The 16,467-nt window shown below is 50.8% G+C and overlaps 1 protein-coding gene across 1 annotated transcript; it reads left to right on the plus strand.

The window, feature by feature from the left end:
• The first annotated feature begins 6,167 nt into the window (after nt 1–6,167).
• On the plus strand, nt 6,168–16,263 carry PCYOX1L (prenylcysteine oxidase 1 like). Its single transcript, XM_073355834.1, has 6 exons — nt 6,168–6,482; nt 7,771–7,977; nt 8,737–8,911; nt 9,139–9,350; nt 9,578–9,718; nt 13,542–16,263. The coding sequence occupies exons 1-6, from the start codon at nt 6,170–6,172 to the stop codon at nt 14,198–14,200; spliced, it is 1,707 nt and encodes a 568-aa protein (XP_073211935.1). The 5' UTR covers nt 6,168–6,169; the 3' UTR covers nt 14,201–16,263.
• The last annotated feature ends 204 nt before the right edge of the window (nt 16,264–16,467 follow it).

Genomic DNA, 16,467 nt, shown 5'->3' on the forward strand with positions numbered 1-16,467 from the left:
AAAACTTGCCCCTCCTGTTTGCAGAGGCCACTGCCTTGGGGATGCCACAGCAGGGACTTCTATGTGCTACTGTTGTCCCATGCTGTGGCGCTAGGAGTGGCAGAGTGTGGCAGCTTAGTTTAGAGTGGCCCAGCGTAAGGACAAAACCAGCCCAGCAACTGCTGTATGCTGCCCTGTGTAATGCATGCTAATGGCTCTTCTAGTCTATCAAACAGCCAGAAGCAAGAACTCCTAAATGAGAATCACCCCACCATGGTTATACCTGTATAACCAGGTCAGTTGGAGATCTTGTAAATATGAGGAAACATATGTACACTAATGATACCCAGTTGTAGAATGTCTGCAGACAAGGCTGGGGCAGTCTTTACAGGCATAGCTGAAGGAAGGTAAGAGTACGCTGCTGTTTCTCCAAATCAAACACCTACCAGCCTTATCATTAGCACACCTATTTATTTATGCTGCCTCCCTGTCACTTGCACATACAGCTCAGGTGAAAATGAGGCAGTTAAACAGTGTAGAGCAGTGGTTCTCAACCAGGGTTATGCAGAGGTCTTCAAGGAAGTGCATCAACTCATCTAGATATTTACCTAGTTTTTCAACTAGGCTACATAAAAAGTATTAGCTAAGTCAGTACAAACTAAAATTCAAGGGGTCTGTATTAGGACCAGTCCTATTCAACATATTCATAAATGATCTGGGAAAGCAGTAAACAATGAGGTGACAAAATTTGCAGAGGATACACAACTACTCAAGATAGTTAAGTCCTAGGCAGACTGCGAAGAGTTACAAAAGGATCTTACAAAACTGGGTGACTGGGCAACAAACTGGCAGATGAAATTCTGTGTTGATAAATGCAAAGTAATCCACACTGGAAAACATAATCCCAACTATACATATAAAATGATGGGGTCTAAATTATCCGTTACAACACAAGAAAGAGACCTTGGAGTCACTGTGGACAGTTCTCTGAAAACATCCAGTCGATGTGCAGTGGCAGGTCAAAAAGCAAACCGAATATTGGGAATCCTTAAGAAAGGGATAGATAATAAGACAGAAAATATGATATTGCCTCTATATAAATCCATGGTACGCCCACATCTTGAATACTGTGCAGATGTGGTTGCCCCATCTCAAAAAAGATCTATTGGAATTGGAAAAGTTTCAGAAAAGGGCAACAAAAATGATTGGGGTACGGAACGGCTTCCATCTGAGGGGAGGAACTTTTCAGCTTAGAAAAGAGATGACTAAGGGGGGGCATGATAGAGGTCTATAAAATCGTGACTGGTGTGGAGAAAGTAAATAAGGAAGTGTTATTGACTCCTTATAACACAAGAACTAGAGGTCACCAAATGAAATTAATAGGCAGCAGGTTTAAAACAAACAAAAAGTATTTTTTCACACAATGCACAGTCAACCTGTGGAACTCCTTGCCAGAGGATGTTGTGAAGGCCAAGACTATAATGGTTTAAAAAAGAACTAGATAAGTTCATGGAGGAGAGGTCCATCAATGGCTATTAGCCATCATGGACAGGAATGGTGTCCCTAGCCTCTGTTTGCCGGAAGCTGGGAATGAACAACAGGGGATGGATCACTTGATGATTACCTGTTCTGTTCGTTCCCTCTGGAGCACCTGGCACTGGCTGCTGTCGGAGGACAGGATACTGGGCTAGAGGGACCTTTGGTCTGACCCAGTAGGGGCATTCTTATGTTCATACAATGACTTATATTGCTCTATATACTATACACTGAAATGTAAGTACAATATTTATATTCAAATTGATTTTTTACAATTTATATTGTAAAAATGAGAAGGTAACTAATTTTTCAGTAATTGTGTGCTATGGCATTTTTGTATTTTTATGTCTGATTTTGTAAGCAAGTATCTTTTAAGTGAGGTGAAACTTGGGGGTATGCAAGACAAATCAGACTCCTGAAAGGGGGACAGTAGTCTGGAAAGGTTGAGAGCCACTGGTTAAGAGAACTCTAAAGCAGACTGCAGAGGTGTCTGCTCTTTAGGTAATGGTGATTCTCTATTTTGCTTTGCACTAAGTGGTTCTTAGGATAGCAGTTCCTGGCTTGATACGTTTGCCTTTCTGGTGTTGGATATGGCTGAGCAGAGGTAATTCTCAGGCCTGTTTCCTCCAACCAAAACCTTTTGCCTGTAGCTGTTGTCCTTCTAGAGACCAACCATCTCGCTGTAAAGCAACACCCAGACTATAGATTGTGTGGCTGAGAGAGAGACTGTGAGTGGAGCTTGAGACTCCTGCCTCTCAGTGCAAAGTGCTATCCCTAGGTGGCCATGCCATGCCTCCGGTGTGGTGTACTGCTCTGTCTAGGCACTGTAATGATGATATAAACATGGTGCTGTAGGGTCATGGTTGGTTGTTGCACTGGCTCCTATCCAGTGTGCTCCAGTTAGAAATTCCAACTCCTAGTGCCAACCCCACCCGCACCCTTGGGCTATGGGATAGAAACTGGATCATTGACTTGCCTAGGGTAGAGTGTGCAACTGAAACTTAGTCAGCAATTTGTCAACTGTTTGAAATGGGCCACGTTGATTACATTGAGCTCATTAGCACTACAAAAGTGATTTTTCCTCCCTTCTTGTCAACTGTTAAGAATAGCCCACTTCCACCTTAATTGAATTGGCTCGTTAGCACTGACCCCCACACACACACACTTGGTAAGGCAACTCCCATCTTTTCATATGCTGTGTATTTATATTGCTCTACTGTATTTTCCACTCCATGCATCTGATGAAGTGAGTTTTAGCCCACGAAAGCTTATGCCCAAATACATTCGGTAGTCTCTAAGGTGCCATATGGACTCCTTGTTGTTTAGTCAGCAATGCCACTGTTGCATGAGTCACTCTAGAATCCAGCTTGCACTCTATCCCATAGGGCTTTGGGATCTGCAGGCATGAAAACAGGCCTTCACTCTTAGTGTTGTGGTAGCAGCCAAAGGCCTTATTGGGAGAAGGGTCCCACTATGACAGACACAGTACAGACTCACAGTCCCTGCCCCAGTGAGCTTGCAGTCTAATTAAAAATAACTCTAGTGAATGCATCGAACCATAGAGAAGTGGGGAGAGAGGACATGAATGAGAAAACAGTCAGAGGGTTACAGAGTTAAGGATAGCTGTATTGCCTGGTTGACTTCTTAGAAGCATAGCAGTAGAAGTGAATCTCACGGAGGATTTTAAAGGGGGAGAGGGTAGGAGCCATTCCATGTGCAAGGCGCCATGCCGATGAAGGCATGGAGATGTTTGTGTGAGAAGCTGACATAGAGGCATTCAAGGGGGGTGCACTCGCTTTCAGTCACTAATTCAAAGTCGGGTTGGCTGCCTAGCCCAGCCCACCAAGTTGTTCCCATCTGATGGCTGGCTGATGGCCTGTGTAATAGGAGTTTGGGGTGATGTCTGAGTGAAGCAGGGGAGTCTGTCTAGTAGCTAGAGGACATGGGTCTAGTTCACACACTGCAACGGGCACTGATTGATATTCTTGTTGGCAGTCTCAGCAAAGAAGCCAAGGGTCAATGGGCCATGGAGACAGGACTCCCCTTTCAGCCCCGGAGTCTATTCCTGTGCTGGGAAGGAGGCAGGGGACAGTGTGATGGAAGATGCCCCTGTTCAAGCTGAACTTTGGCAGCCCTGGAGACAGAACATTTGGCATCTTCACAAAGTGCTGAATTCACACCATGTCTTTCTGAAGATAAAAAGTATTGTACATCCCTTAGGAGACTGTGGGGACCAATACCCAGGGTTCCACCCCATGAACCACCTCAATTTTCCTGAACCAGATCTCTGTAGCAAGGGGGTGGGAGAGGAGGGTTTGGGCCAGTGCTTTCTTTTCTCACCCTCTCAACATTTCAAGTCCCCCTATAACTATCAATGACTCGCCTCTTCCAACAGCCACACCCCAGTGTCGCATACCTGGCAGAGAAGGAAGGACATGGAAGGCTAACATACTTCAATTTCCATTTCCTGTGTGTGGTATTGGGTTAAGTTCCTTCTGGCCCTGGCAGTGGGCCTCATGAATGGGAGAGATGGGTAAGGTGACTGGAGGGTATGGAGTTGTGTGTCCTGTTGCTAGGATTACATCTCTCTTCCACCTGCCACACTTGTAAAGCCAGATAGGGGAAGCTGGAGCTCTCCACCCATGGCTCTTTTGTGTGGCAACTTGGAAAAAACATTAAAAGTTGATGTCCAAGTTTGTCATCCACTAGTCTGACTTCTGATGACATGGAGTGAATCAAGGCTGTCCTTTCAGAGAAGGGTCGTAGAGGACAGCAGAGTACTAGATGTTCTGTGCTTTGGATGGAGTATTATGATAGTAGATAGAAAGATGAATGTTCTAACCCCTGGTGATGTCAGATCCTGGCTGCTGCTCTGACAGCAAGTCCCAGGGGTCACTGCTGGCCAGGCATGTGCTAACTGTTCTGGGCAGAGCTCTGGGAACGGCCATCTCTCCTTCATGGAGGCTTGTAAGTAAGCTGGAGCCTTTCAGCCCGTTCGAAGTAAAGGGTGGGATTTGCTGCAGAGACATTCTCCCTGCTCCCAGAGACAAAAGGATCTGAACTGGTCTGTTGTAGCACACCTTAAATTTTTTGTGTCGACGCTACAGAGACTGGAGCCTCTAAGAGAGAGAGAAATAATTCCCTCTTGCCATGCTTCCTCTCGTCCTGTCACGATGATTCTGAGCCTCACTGGGGGGCAGAGCTTGGTAATCAGGCTAAAAAACCCCAATTGTGTGTGGAGGCGGAGGATAAAATGTTCACTAACCCTGCCCAGTTCATCTCACTTCTGGCCTAGAAAGCTGCTCTCCAAAGGCAGAAGTGGGGGAGTAGCCTACTGCATTGCCTACCAGCCCAGAATGGCAGCAGCAGAGCACAGGCAATTGACTTGGCTGTATAGGGCACCCGCCCCATAGGGATGCATGTTACTCTCAACTCTCCTGCCTGAGTGCCTGACTGGTGCTAGGGGGCTGCTGCACATGCTGAATTCCTGACTGCCTGTCCCTAGTGTCCCTTTGGAAAGGTGGATGCTGGCTTTACCTTTTGACTTGCCAGGACCATCACCTGAAGCTGCAGAGAGAGGGGATGGTTGCCACAGCGTAAATGAAAGTGTAGGCAGGAAGCAGCTGGGAGTGCGTGTGGAGTCATGAGCTGTTCACAGAGGAGGATGCGGGGTGGCTCCCAGCTGCCACTTCCCAGAGTGCCCCACAACGCATTATTAACACGTCATTTTCTTTGCATCACTTTTACTTTAAAGAAACAGGCCTATGTTCAGACTGTACAGACCCCAACCCAAGACATTCAGTACACTGCTGTTTTTCCGCATGGGCTCGGGTCATCCCAAACCGTTGGGTAACCACACAGTCAGATAAATGGAAGGGCTATTAACTAACAGAGGGTTACATGCGGGACGCACTGTGGATTTGAATAATTAGAATTTTGGGATCAAGGGAATTCAGATAACCGGACATGTGCTGTATTTCCTTTTCCTTTCTTCTTTTTTGTAATTTTGACGGAAACTTTGTATTTATTTATTTTGCAGGTTCCCCTGCCATGTTTGCAAGCCAAACGGTGCAGTGGGTGAAGATGACTATGCACACAAGGGAAAGGGACCTCACTGTGGAACAGAAGGCCCTGATCTTTCAACTGGATGTGGGTGGGTGGGTGGGTGGGTAGAGCCCTGTGCCAGCTGCAGCTGGGAGCACCACTGCCTTCTCCGGGGCTCTACATGGGCTTAGGGGTCCACCCACGGGGACCCAGCTGCAGGATCTGGCTTTAAGAGGGGAAAAAAGCCCTCTCTGAGAGGCCTTTATCCGCCCGTGAGCCCCCCTGCAACGGCCCCGTGTCCACAGTGCAGGATCAGGGCCATGGGTGAATTTGTCTAGCTAGCAGCAGCCTGTTCCATGGCGATAGGGCCCTGCCGGCTCCATCCCCGTGAATTCTGCAGGGCTCGCAGCAAGCTGGAGAGAGACACAGGGCACCCAAGCTGGGATTGGTGGCTGACCTGCCGCGGGAGCCGGCCCGGGCGCTCTCTTGAGGCAGGCACGGCAGCGCGTTCGCTCTCGGGGCGCGGGCCCTTTAAGAAGGTCCCTCCGCAGGCTCCGGAGCTGGTGCACCCTGGGGTCAGCCGCACGGAGCGGGCGGGGCGGGGCTGCCAATGAGCGGCGTCCGCGGCCTTCGGCGGGCTCCGCGAGACGGCCCGAGGGCCCCGTGCTCAGCCGGCTGGGGTGTGGCGGCTCCCGCTGTGCCCGGGGGCGGCGTGGCTGGCGATGATTTGATTGCACGCGCTGGATTGGTGCATTCTCTTTCTTTTGCTTGGTGCAGCCTCCTGCTCCCCCCCGCATCGTCCATGATGGCTGAGCTGCAGCCGCTGCCCTGTGCAGTGCGGCTCCTTTCAGCTGTCGCTCTGGGGGTGCTGCTGGCAGGTCCCTCCTCAGCTGCAGCAGGGGATGCCCCGCCTGGCAAAATAGGTAGGCGCGGCTCCTCCTCGCTGGAGAATGGAGGAGAGAGACTGAGATCAGGACAATAGAAAAGATGAATGGGGGGAGCCGCTGATCAGAAGAGGCCAAGGAGTGGCAGGGGCCGAAGAGGCATTGGCAATGGGGGTGGGGGGAGAACCCAGCCTTGGAAGAACAGCGGGGTGCTGAGGGCCAGGATTCTGGGGCACCAGCAGGTCCAACAAGGGCTGCTGTGGTCCGGGTGGTGAAGCTTTGCAGAGCTGTGGGCCTTCAGTGCTCGCCTGTCAGGGGAGGGGGTGCAGCCATTGGCGTAGTTTGACTTCTGTATGGACGGGGCACCTCCAGCCGGGCCAGTGGGGCTGCATGTGTGCGGGGGTGGGGGAATCCTGCGCCTGCCCGAGGCTTGCACTTGGGGAGCACTACGCCCATGGGTGCCGCTCATCGGGACTGAGGTGCGTGGGTGAAGCTTTGGTAGCAGTGTTACCTGCCCAGCTCTCGCCTGTGCTGTGCTAGGTTCCTGGCAGCGTGTCTCTCTCTCTCCTCCTGAATCCACTCGTTTCACCTGGGGGGTAAAAGAAGAAATAACTCGGAGCATTCCAGTTCTCAGGGGGCTAGGGTGCCCCGGACCTGGCGAGTCGGGTTTGCTTAGTGCCCTTCGCAAGGGTCGTGTTTGTGGCCAAACTAGCCCTCGAGCTGCCAGGAGATTGGGACTGATCTGAGTGTCCCCCAGACAGCTGACCTACGACACATGCCCAGAAGGTGGTGGTCTGCTCCTGTGTCTGTCTGCTCCCCTCCGTCCCCAGGTCAGGGCTGGTTTGTGGCATGTGTCCAGTCAGATGTTTAGCTGAATTAGCCTCTAGATAGGAAAGACCCTCGGGCTGCTGATGCTTGCGCTGACTCTGCTGTCGCACTGAGTGTGTCTGGCGTTTGGTAACGGACACCTCTGACCCTTGCTGTCCCCTTACATGGAGTTTCCCCCATCACTCAGGTTCCTCGGCCCTTCCCAGGCCTGGGGCCGGTTTTATTTTGATCCCAGCCTTCTTGCTGGCTCGCTAGGAGCGGAGTACCTTAGAGTTGCTGCCTGGGGAGCCCTAGCCACTGCTCAAGCCCATCCCAGGGTCTCGCATGACAGAGGCTTTCTTGATCTGGTGCGGTGTGTGGGGATGGCCCACGCTTTGGGGTCCCCTCTGTACACGCTGCGTCTCCCTGCGAAAGCAGCCTCCTGTTGTGGCCGTGGTGAAAGCTGCGGGTACGTGCTTTGTGTCTAACAGGCCTGTTTCCCTTGCCTCCCTGCTGGCAGCCGTGGTGGGCGCCGGGATAGGTGGCTCAGCAGTGGCCTATTTCCTGCAGCAGCACTTTGGGCCACAGGTGCAGCTGGATGTATACGAGAAGGGCAGCGAGGGGGGCCGACTGGCCACCATCTTCGTCAACAAGCAGCAGTACGAGTGCGGTGGCGCCTCTATCCACTCGCTCAGCCTACACATGCAGGACTTCGTCAAGCTCCTGGGTGAGTGCTGCCCCTCCCATCTGGTGCACCCGGGGAGTGCTTGCCCCTTCCCTGGAGTTTGGGAAGAGAAGGTTCTCGGTGCTGACTCTGCTCCTCAGGAAAAACCTTCTGCTCCAGCCTGCAGGGCTGGGGTATTTGCAGCACAAATTCCCCTCCCCTCCAGACACCTAGGCCTCCACCTAGCTTAGGGGTCAGTCATGAGTGTGGTGAGGATGGGGGGGCTCAGCATCGCCAAACCCACCAGGTTGATGTGACATCCCAACTTGATGAGCTGAATCCCCTTCAAAAAGGGCTGGTGTAGTCGGCACTCCTGCTCCCTGACCGCTCGACCCAAGGCAGGGCGTAGATAGACCCTGGCATGAGCTGTGCCCCTCATTCTGAGCTAGAGGGCCAGGGAGTTGCAGGGTCGGAGAGTGGCCAACAACCTGCCTTCTATGTTTGTTACACTCGAGCCCTATCACTCCCTCGTCCTGAGGGACATCACAGGTCTCAGGACTGGGATAGCAGAGGGGCATGACGGGGGCCCTGTGGGACTTGGGCTTGGAAGAGTACGGGCTGCGGGCAGGATCAACATCCTGACACTTCACCCCATCCCCGCCCCACGCACAGGGGCATTTTGCTGTGGGGTTGCCAGCACTCGGGCCCATCAGCAGTATCAGTCTATACAGCAAAGGCTTGTTGTCCTGTGGCCCCCGTGCTCTGGATGGCTGACTTCAGAGAGGAGGGTGAAATAGCTTCTCTCTCTGTCACCCTCTGCAGGCCTGAAGCACCGACGAGAGGTGGCAGGGAAGAGCGCCATCTTCAGTGGGGAGCAGTTTGTCCTGGAGGAGACGGACTGGTACCTGCTTAACCTCTTCCGGCTCTGGTGGCACTATGGAATCAGCTTCCTGCGCCTGCAGATGTGGGTGGAGGAGGTGATGGAGAAGTTCATGAGGTATGGGATGGCTCGGCAGCACCAGTGCTTCTGGGAGGGGAGGGAGTGGGTGTGGGTGTGGCCTTCCGCCTCTCGGCCCCAGGCCTGGTGCTATGCCCGATCCCCCAGGGGACTCTGTCACCAGGTGGCCAAGCTGAGAGAGGGCACGTTAGCCCTCCAGGCTTGGCACAGGGGCCAGGATGGGTGTGTGCGCCGCTCCTGACTCCCTTTCTACTCGCCTCCTGCAGGATCTACAAGTACCAGGCACATGGCTATGCCTTCTCCAACCTGGAGGAGCTCCTGCACTCGCTGGGCGGCGAGACCTTTGTCAACATGACGCAGCGCTCTGTGGCCGAGTCCCTGCTGGAGGTGGGCGTCACGCAGCGCTTCGTTGATGATGTCATCGCAGCCGTCTTGCGCTCCAGCTACGGCCAGTCGGTGCTCGTGCCCGCCTTTGCAGGTGAGGCCTGGCTGGCCATGCCAGTGCTGTCTTCATGCTCTGCCCTGCGAAGTCTCCAGGAGCCTCCTTGGAGCAGGCAGCTGGTGCTGCTCCGTGGACCTGGGGACGCTTTGGCATTGGGACATATGAAGCCAAAGACCAGCATTTATCTTCCCTGGGAGCAGGCATCCTGGGGAAATGCGTCCCTTCTGCAAATGGAGTCTAATCCCCCCTATTTCTTTTCCCAGGGGCCATGTCGCTGGCAGGGGCTCAGGGCAATATGTGGGCTGTGGAAGGTGGCAACAAGCTGGTGTGTTCAGGTTTGCTGAAGCTAACTAAAGCCAACGTGATCCAGGCCAAGGTGACAGGTGTCTCTCTGCATAGCTCAGGTGAGCCAGCTGGGCCTCCTGGCTCCCGCCTTCGCTGGGGGGGGAGGTTGACATTGGGGGTTGTATGTCTGTCATGAGCACTGTCAGCCTGTGGGGTGGGGTCTGAGTCTGTAGGGCTAGGGGCCTGTGGGGCAGGGGTATCTCTAGGATTAGTGCATTTCCCTTCTGCCTCTGGATTGAGGGGCATGAACAGAACAATGGGGGAAGCAGAGGGCAGAAAATAGCAGATCTGATGGCAGGATGAGGCAGGCTGAGAGGCCTCAGATTCCCTTCTCCTCTGCCTGCCCTCTGCCTTTGCCATTTCCCCCTGCTCTGCCCATTTGTTCCTGTTAGGTTTGGGTGGATGCCTTCTCCCTGTGCTGTCATGGTACTGTAAAGCATCGATGTGAGGGTGCTTGGGATGGGTCACACTGAGAGTGCCACACACAGGACAGACTGCAAGAAACAGGGTAGACACTCCCCAAAACTGGTGGTTTATTCTAGGGCTGTCAAGAGATTAAAAAAATTAATTGTGATTAATCACACTGTTACTTAAATAAATGATATTCCATTATTATTTATTTTCGGCTGTTTTCTACATTTTCAAATATATTGATTTCAATTATAACACAGACTACAAAGTGTACAGTTCTCACTTTATATTTTTTATTACAAATATTTGCACTGTAAAAAACAAAAGATAGTATATTTCAATTCACCTAATATAAGTACTCTAGTGCAATCTCTTTATAATGAAAGTTGAACTTACAAATGTAGAATTATGTACAAAAAATAACTCCACTCAGAAATAAAACAATGTAAAACTTTAGAACCTACAAGTCCACTCAGTCCTACTTCAGCCAATCGCTCAGACAAATAAGTTTGGTTACAGTTTGCAGGAAATAATGCTTCCCACATTTTGTTTACAATGTCACTTGAAAGTGAGAATAGGCATTCGCATGGCACTGTTGTAGCCTGCATCGCAAAATATTTATGTGCCAGATGCGCTAAAGATTCATATGTCCCTTCATGCTTCAACTACCGTTCCAGAAGACATGCGTCCATGCTGATGACTGGTTCTGCTCGATAATGAGCCAAAGCAGAGCAGACAGACACATGCTCGTTTTCATCATCTGAGTCAGATGCCATCAGCAGAAGGTTGATTTTTTTTTTATTTATTTATTTTTGGTGGTTCAGGTTCTGTAGTTTCTGCATCAGAGTGTTGCTCTTTTAAGACCTCTGAAGCATGCGCCACACCTCCTCCCTCTCAAATTTTGGACAGCACTTCAGATTCTTAAACCTTGGGTTGGGTGCTGTATCTATCCTTAGAAATCTCACAACCTTCTTTGGGCTTTGTCAAATCTGCTGTGAAAGTGTTCTTAAAACGAACATGTGCTGGTCATCATCCAAGACTGCTATAACATGAAATGTATGGCAGAATGCTGGTAAAACAGAACAGGAGACATAAAATTCTCCCCCAAGGAGTTCAGTCACAAGTTTAATTAACACATTTTTTTAACGAGCATCATCAGCATGGAAGCATGTCCTCTGGAATGGTGGCCGAAGCATGAAGGGGCATATGAATGTTTAGCACATCTGGCAAGTAAATACCTTGCTACGCCAGCTACAAAAGTGCCACGCGAACGCCTGTTCTCCCTTTAGGTGACATTGTAAATAAGCAGCAGTCAGCAGTTTCTCCCGTAAATGTAAACAAACTTGTTTGTCTTAGCAGTTTTCTGAACAAGAAGTAGGACTGAGTGGACTTGTAGGCTCTAAAGTTTTACATTGTTTTGTTTTTGAGTGCAGTTATGTAACAAAAAAAAATTCTACATTTGTAAGTTGCACTTTCACGGTAAAGAGGTTGCACTATATTACTTGTATGAGGTGAATGGAAAAATGCTATTTCTTTTGTTTATCATTTTTACAGTGCAAATATTTGTAAAAAAAAATACTATAAAGTGAGCACTGTACACTTTCTATTCTGTGTCATAATAGAAATCAATATATTTGAAAAGATAGGAAAAGATCCTAAAATATTTAATAAATTTCAATTGGTATCCTGTTTAACAGTGTGATTAATCGTGATACATTTTTTTTAATCGCAGTTAATTTTTTTGAGTTAACCACGATTAATCGACAGCCCTAGTTTATTCTATAATTAGATTAGAGCTTCATAGATTAGAGCTTCTGTAGCACCGCGCTGGTTAACCAAAAGCCAAACACCATCTCCCTTAGGCATTCCAGACGTTGGCTCCCTGCCAGACAACCAAGTGTAATGTAGTAAGGGCTTACTGAAAACCCATTTCACCATATGCAAAGTTCTACCAATCCCAAAGGATCAGACACTTGCCCTCATGTCAAAATATAAATCAGATCTTACCCAAATATCATGCTGTCAGACAATCCTTAGTAAACTAACAAAAGATTTATTAAGAAAAGAAGAGAGTTATTGAACGGTTAAGAAATTGTATACATACAAGTGATTTTCAGTGTTCCTAGATCAGAATCATAGGAGTGAGGTGTTATCTGCTGGCTTGTAAAAGTCTCTCTGGAATCATCCCAAAAGTTTAGAATCCAAATGCAGGTTAGATGGAAAGTCTGATAGTCTTTCCATGCATTTTCCAGGGTATTCCAAATCACTATTTGGAAGATCTAAGTCCCACGGCTTAAACTTTCCCTGTTCAAAGTTCAGCAGACTAGAGATGAAAGGATCAGCCAGAGGTTTCTCTTTTTAGCTCTCTAGCAAGCTGACAAGCCTCGTCACAGAAATTGTCACAGCTGGGCTTTCCTCCGAGGAAGAATAGGCAATGCAGGTATTTTGTGGACCACTGCTTTGAAGTTAATTTTCTCTTTCCTATGCATACATAGTTAATCTAGTTACACTATAAGACAACAGCCGATCATTCGTTATAACAGAAACAGATAAGCTGAAGACAACATACGTAATCTTATTAGTTCCCTGCAGCGTCTCAAATCTTTGATCTTAAGGTTTACTGAACGCTGTACATAATATAAGGCAATGACGACATGAAAGGGAATTAGCATCTACAAACTAATTTGGTTACATTGGTTACAAACTTCTAATAGGACACAGGTACTCAGGCAAACACATTTAGCATCTGCCCTTGATTTCTATTACTACAAATGAATGAGTTGGTGATTGCTGGTCTAGTCTTTTTGGCACTGGCTCCTACTTCACCGGTGCCCTTCTTTTGGCTGTGGCTGTCTCTGTTGACCCAGACCAAGCTGGCTGTGGCTGGACAGGTCTATGAGGAGGGAGAGCTGCGAAATGGGAGGCTGCAGTGCAGACCTCTCACACCAGAGGGTGAAATGAGGCTAGAGTGTGGCTCAAAAGCTCTGCGCTGAGATACCGGCATCTCTGTGGCAGCAGGTGTTTCTCCAGTCTGTGCTGGGGATGGAGACTGTTACCCCAGCCCCGTCTGCTGCCATGGGAATGGGAAAGTTTATTGATCAGCCACAGTTTGTCTCCTTTGCTCCATGATCCCGTGTTGCCTGACTGCTCTGCCATCTGCCAGGTGACTCCCCAGGACTGGAATGGGGACATGGGGGGGGGGGGATGTTGCAGTCTAATAGTGAGATACAGTGGGAGTACGGGGGGGGCCGGACTGGAATAGCAGAGAGGTGCAGGTCAGCACTGAGGTGCGTTGGCAGAGCTGAGGTGGGCTGCAGGTCAGGATGGCGGTGGGGAGTGTGCCCAATGCTTTGCCTGGCTATGGTTTGTGCTTTCGGTGCCCCCACCTTCCTGAGCGCTGAACCTGATGCTGTTGGCAAACGATGATCTGGGCTGATGGCTGTTCTGAGTCTCCGTGCTGTCCCTTTGCAGACGGGAAAGCCCTGTACCAGGTGCACTATGAGGATGACGAAGGCCAAGCCTCGGCCTTTTACGACATGGTGGTCATCGCCACGCCGCTGCATTCCAGCAAGAGCAACATCACCTTTGAGAACTTTGACCCCCCCATCACTGACTTCCCAGGCTCCTTCCATCCCACCATCACCTCCGTCATCCACGGCTACCTCAACTCCTCCTACTTCGGCTTCCCTGAACCCAAGCTCTTCCCTTTCGCTAGCATCCTCACCACTGACTCCCCTGACCTCTTCTTCAACGCCATGGACAACATCTGCCCTGTCAACATCTCAGGCACCTTCCGACGCAAGCAGCCCCAGGAGGCCGCCATCTGGCGGGTCCTTTCCCAGCAGCCCCTGGACAAGCAACAGCTGAAGACCCTCTTCCGCTCCTACTATTCAGTCCAGGTGACAGAATGGCAGGCCTACCCCCACTATGACTCCACCAAGAGCATCCCGCCCATCATCCTCCACGACAACCTCTTCTACCTCAACGGTGTGGAGTGGGTGGCCAGCTCCATGGAAATGGCTGCTGTGGCAGCCAAGAATGTGGCACTCCTGGCATACAACCGGTGGTACCAGGACCTGGAGAAGATTGACCAGAAGGACTTGATGCACAAGATGAAGACTGAACTGTGACACCAGGGGGCTGCTGGGGAGCTGGCCAGGAACCTTTTCATTTACTAGCCTGCTGAGGGTTTATCGTTGGGGGAGAGACCACTGGATTTCTGGCCGAGAGGAAGGGAGGGTCTGACCAATGAGGTCCTTGTATGTTGTTGCCTTCAGTAACGCCGTCCCTGCACCACCCTGTGGAGCTAATGCCAGGTGTCTGCTACAGGCATCAATGCTCAGGCTTCCTCCCTACCCAGCTAGCACCAGGGAGGGGTGAGAAGGGAACCTAAGCTCATTACCAGGGAACTGCCAGCCAGGACCCATTTCAGATCCTAAGTTGGGCTGGGGCTGTGAATCCTTAACAGTGGCCAGTGCTGTGGATGGGGTGGAGGTGGGATGTGCAAATCCATTCTCTGATCACTTACCTTCTGGGGCTCGAGTGTGGGATCTTATGAGACTTTCAAGGGGTAAGATATGATGATGGCAAGAGCAGATATGGGGCCTAAAATATGTGGCCATGTGCCTTGGACCCTGACCGCTATGGGACCATGTACCATGGGCACAGATCCAGAGGTGGATATGGACCTTCTAGTATGACCCACCTAGCAAGACCTAGCTATCCTATAGACTAGGGCTGAGTCTAGGCAGTTGCCTGGCCCCAGCATTTCCTGTGCAGGACTCCCCTGGCTGGCAGTGCAGTCACACTCCTTGCTCTAGCTGCTGGGGTTGTCATCAGTCCTTGCAAGTCCTTCTGCTGGAGCCAGCGCTCAGATCTCGGCAGGTATGTGGTTCTCCATGTCTGTGCTGTGAGTCCATTTGGCCAGTGGGTCCCTCTCAGCTTCTCACCCAGAGCTGCTCTCTTGCTTTGTTAACCAAGCCCATCAGCTCCCGTCTAAACACAGGCAGGCAGGGCAAGGACTAGAGGGAGCTGCCAGCTAGAAGGGCCAATGCTGCAGCAGTCACAAGGCCCACTCACCTCCCTCTCTGTACATGCATGATGTCCGAACCTCTTTCCCAGCGAAACTCTGACCCCTTTGGGCCTTGCTAGCCTTTCTAAGCCCATGCGTGGGGACAGATTGAACGCACACTCAGAAAGCGCTGTAGCAGCTGGCGGCCCTTGGCAGGTTCCGTGGTGCAGAGGGATTGATGCTCAGTCTAAGACGGGTTTTCAACCTTTCTTGAGTCATGTCCCCTGAATCTTAAAAAAAACCACGTGAAGCCACCCCCTTACAAAATGGGACTGTCCAATGTAATCTAGAGGGAACTGAGGCCATTAATACATTGATTTCAATAAAGGGGATTCTACTTGAAATAAATCAGTCCTTTGATCCTGCTGTCCAAGGGAGCAGAGGCTAGAAAACCTTTTAAAAGCACGTACCTTAATATCCAGCCGGTGTTCAGGGCAGTATTTCTCAGCTTCAGCATTGAAGACCCCGTATGCCCCGTCACAACACGCACTGAAATTTGGCCCAGATGCCCCTGTCATACAGGGATGGCTGGGCCAGATTTCAATGCCAGTCGTGACCCCATGAATGAGGGGAAAGGCTGGCCATGCTGCTTAGAAAGTTTGACATGGGGCGCCCCCTGGCTGAGAGCCGCTTGTGAGCTAGTGAAAGCTCTCCTTGCCTAGAGCCATGTGGCTTCAACCTCCAGCCCACAGCGTCCCTGTGGTCCCTGAGCTGTTGAGACTGTTCTGCTGGCTGGATAGGCCCTGTGGTAACAGATGGAAACTGGCCAGCAGCATCCCCAGTAGTGGGGGGCTGAGGAATAGTTGTCGGGGGGGAGTTCAGTTTTTAGGACTAGAAGAAAAGCATGAGCACTCCCTTCTGGCTCCTTGAGGAATGGCCGGCCCCACTGCGGGAGGAGGGCCCATGAGCGGGGGCTAGTGCGCTGGAGGAGAAGTAAATGCCAAGGAGCAGTGCCTGCAGGTTGGGGTGAGGGATACCCTTTATTGTCAGCCTCCAGTGCCATCTCTGAACTACAGAGCAGAGCGTGTAACCCACCCCCTGCCAACCACAGCTCCAGCAGGGCCAAGGCACATGGGGCACTGCCTCCCTTCTGACCTGCCCCATTAAAGCTCCCAAGCTGTTCGGGTTGGTGACTTGCTTGCTGTGCCGGCTCTAGGGGAACAGTGACGGAGGCTGGGATGGGGTGGTGGCCGTCACCCCTTCCTTGGGGGAGAAATACTTTCCTCAGTAGAAACAGAGGGAGCTAGTGGTCTGCACTAGGACTGCCTGGCCCAGGGCACTGGCCAAGCCTCCCCACCTCTCTTTGCCTCAGTTTCCCCATGTGTA

Source organism: Lepidochelys kempii, chromosome 8, assembly GCF_965140265.1.
Source record: "Lepidochelys kempii isolate rLepKem1 chromosome 8, rLepKem1.hap2, whole genome shotgun sequence".
Taxonomy (NCBI): Eukaryota; Metazoa; Chordata; order Testudines; family Cheloniidae; genus Lepidochelys; species Lepidochelys kempii.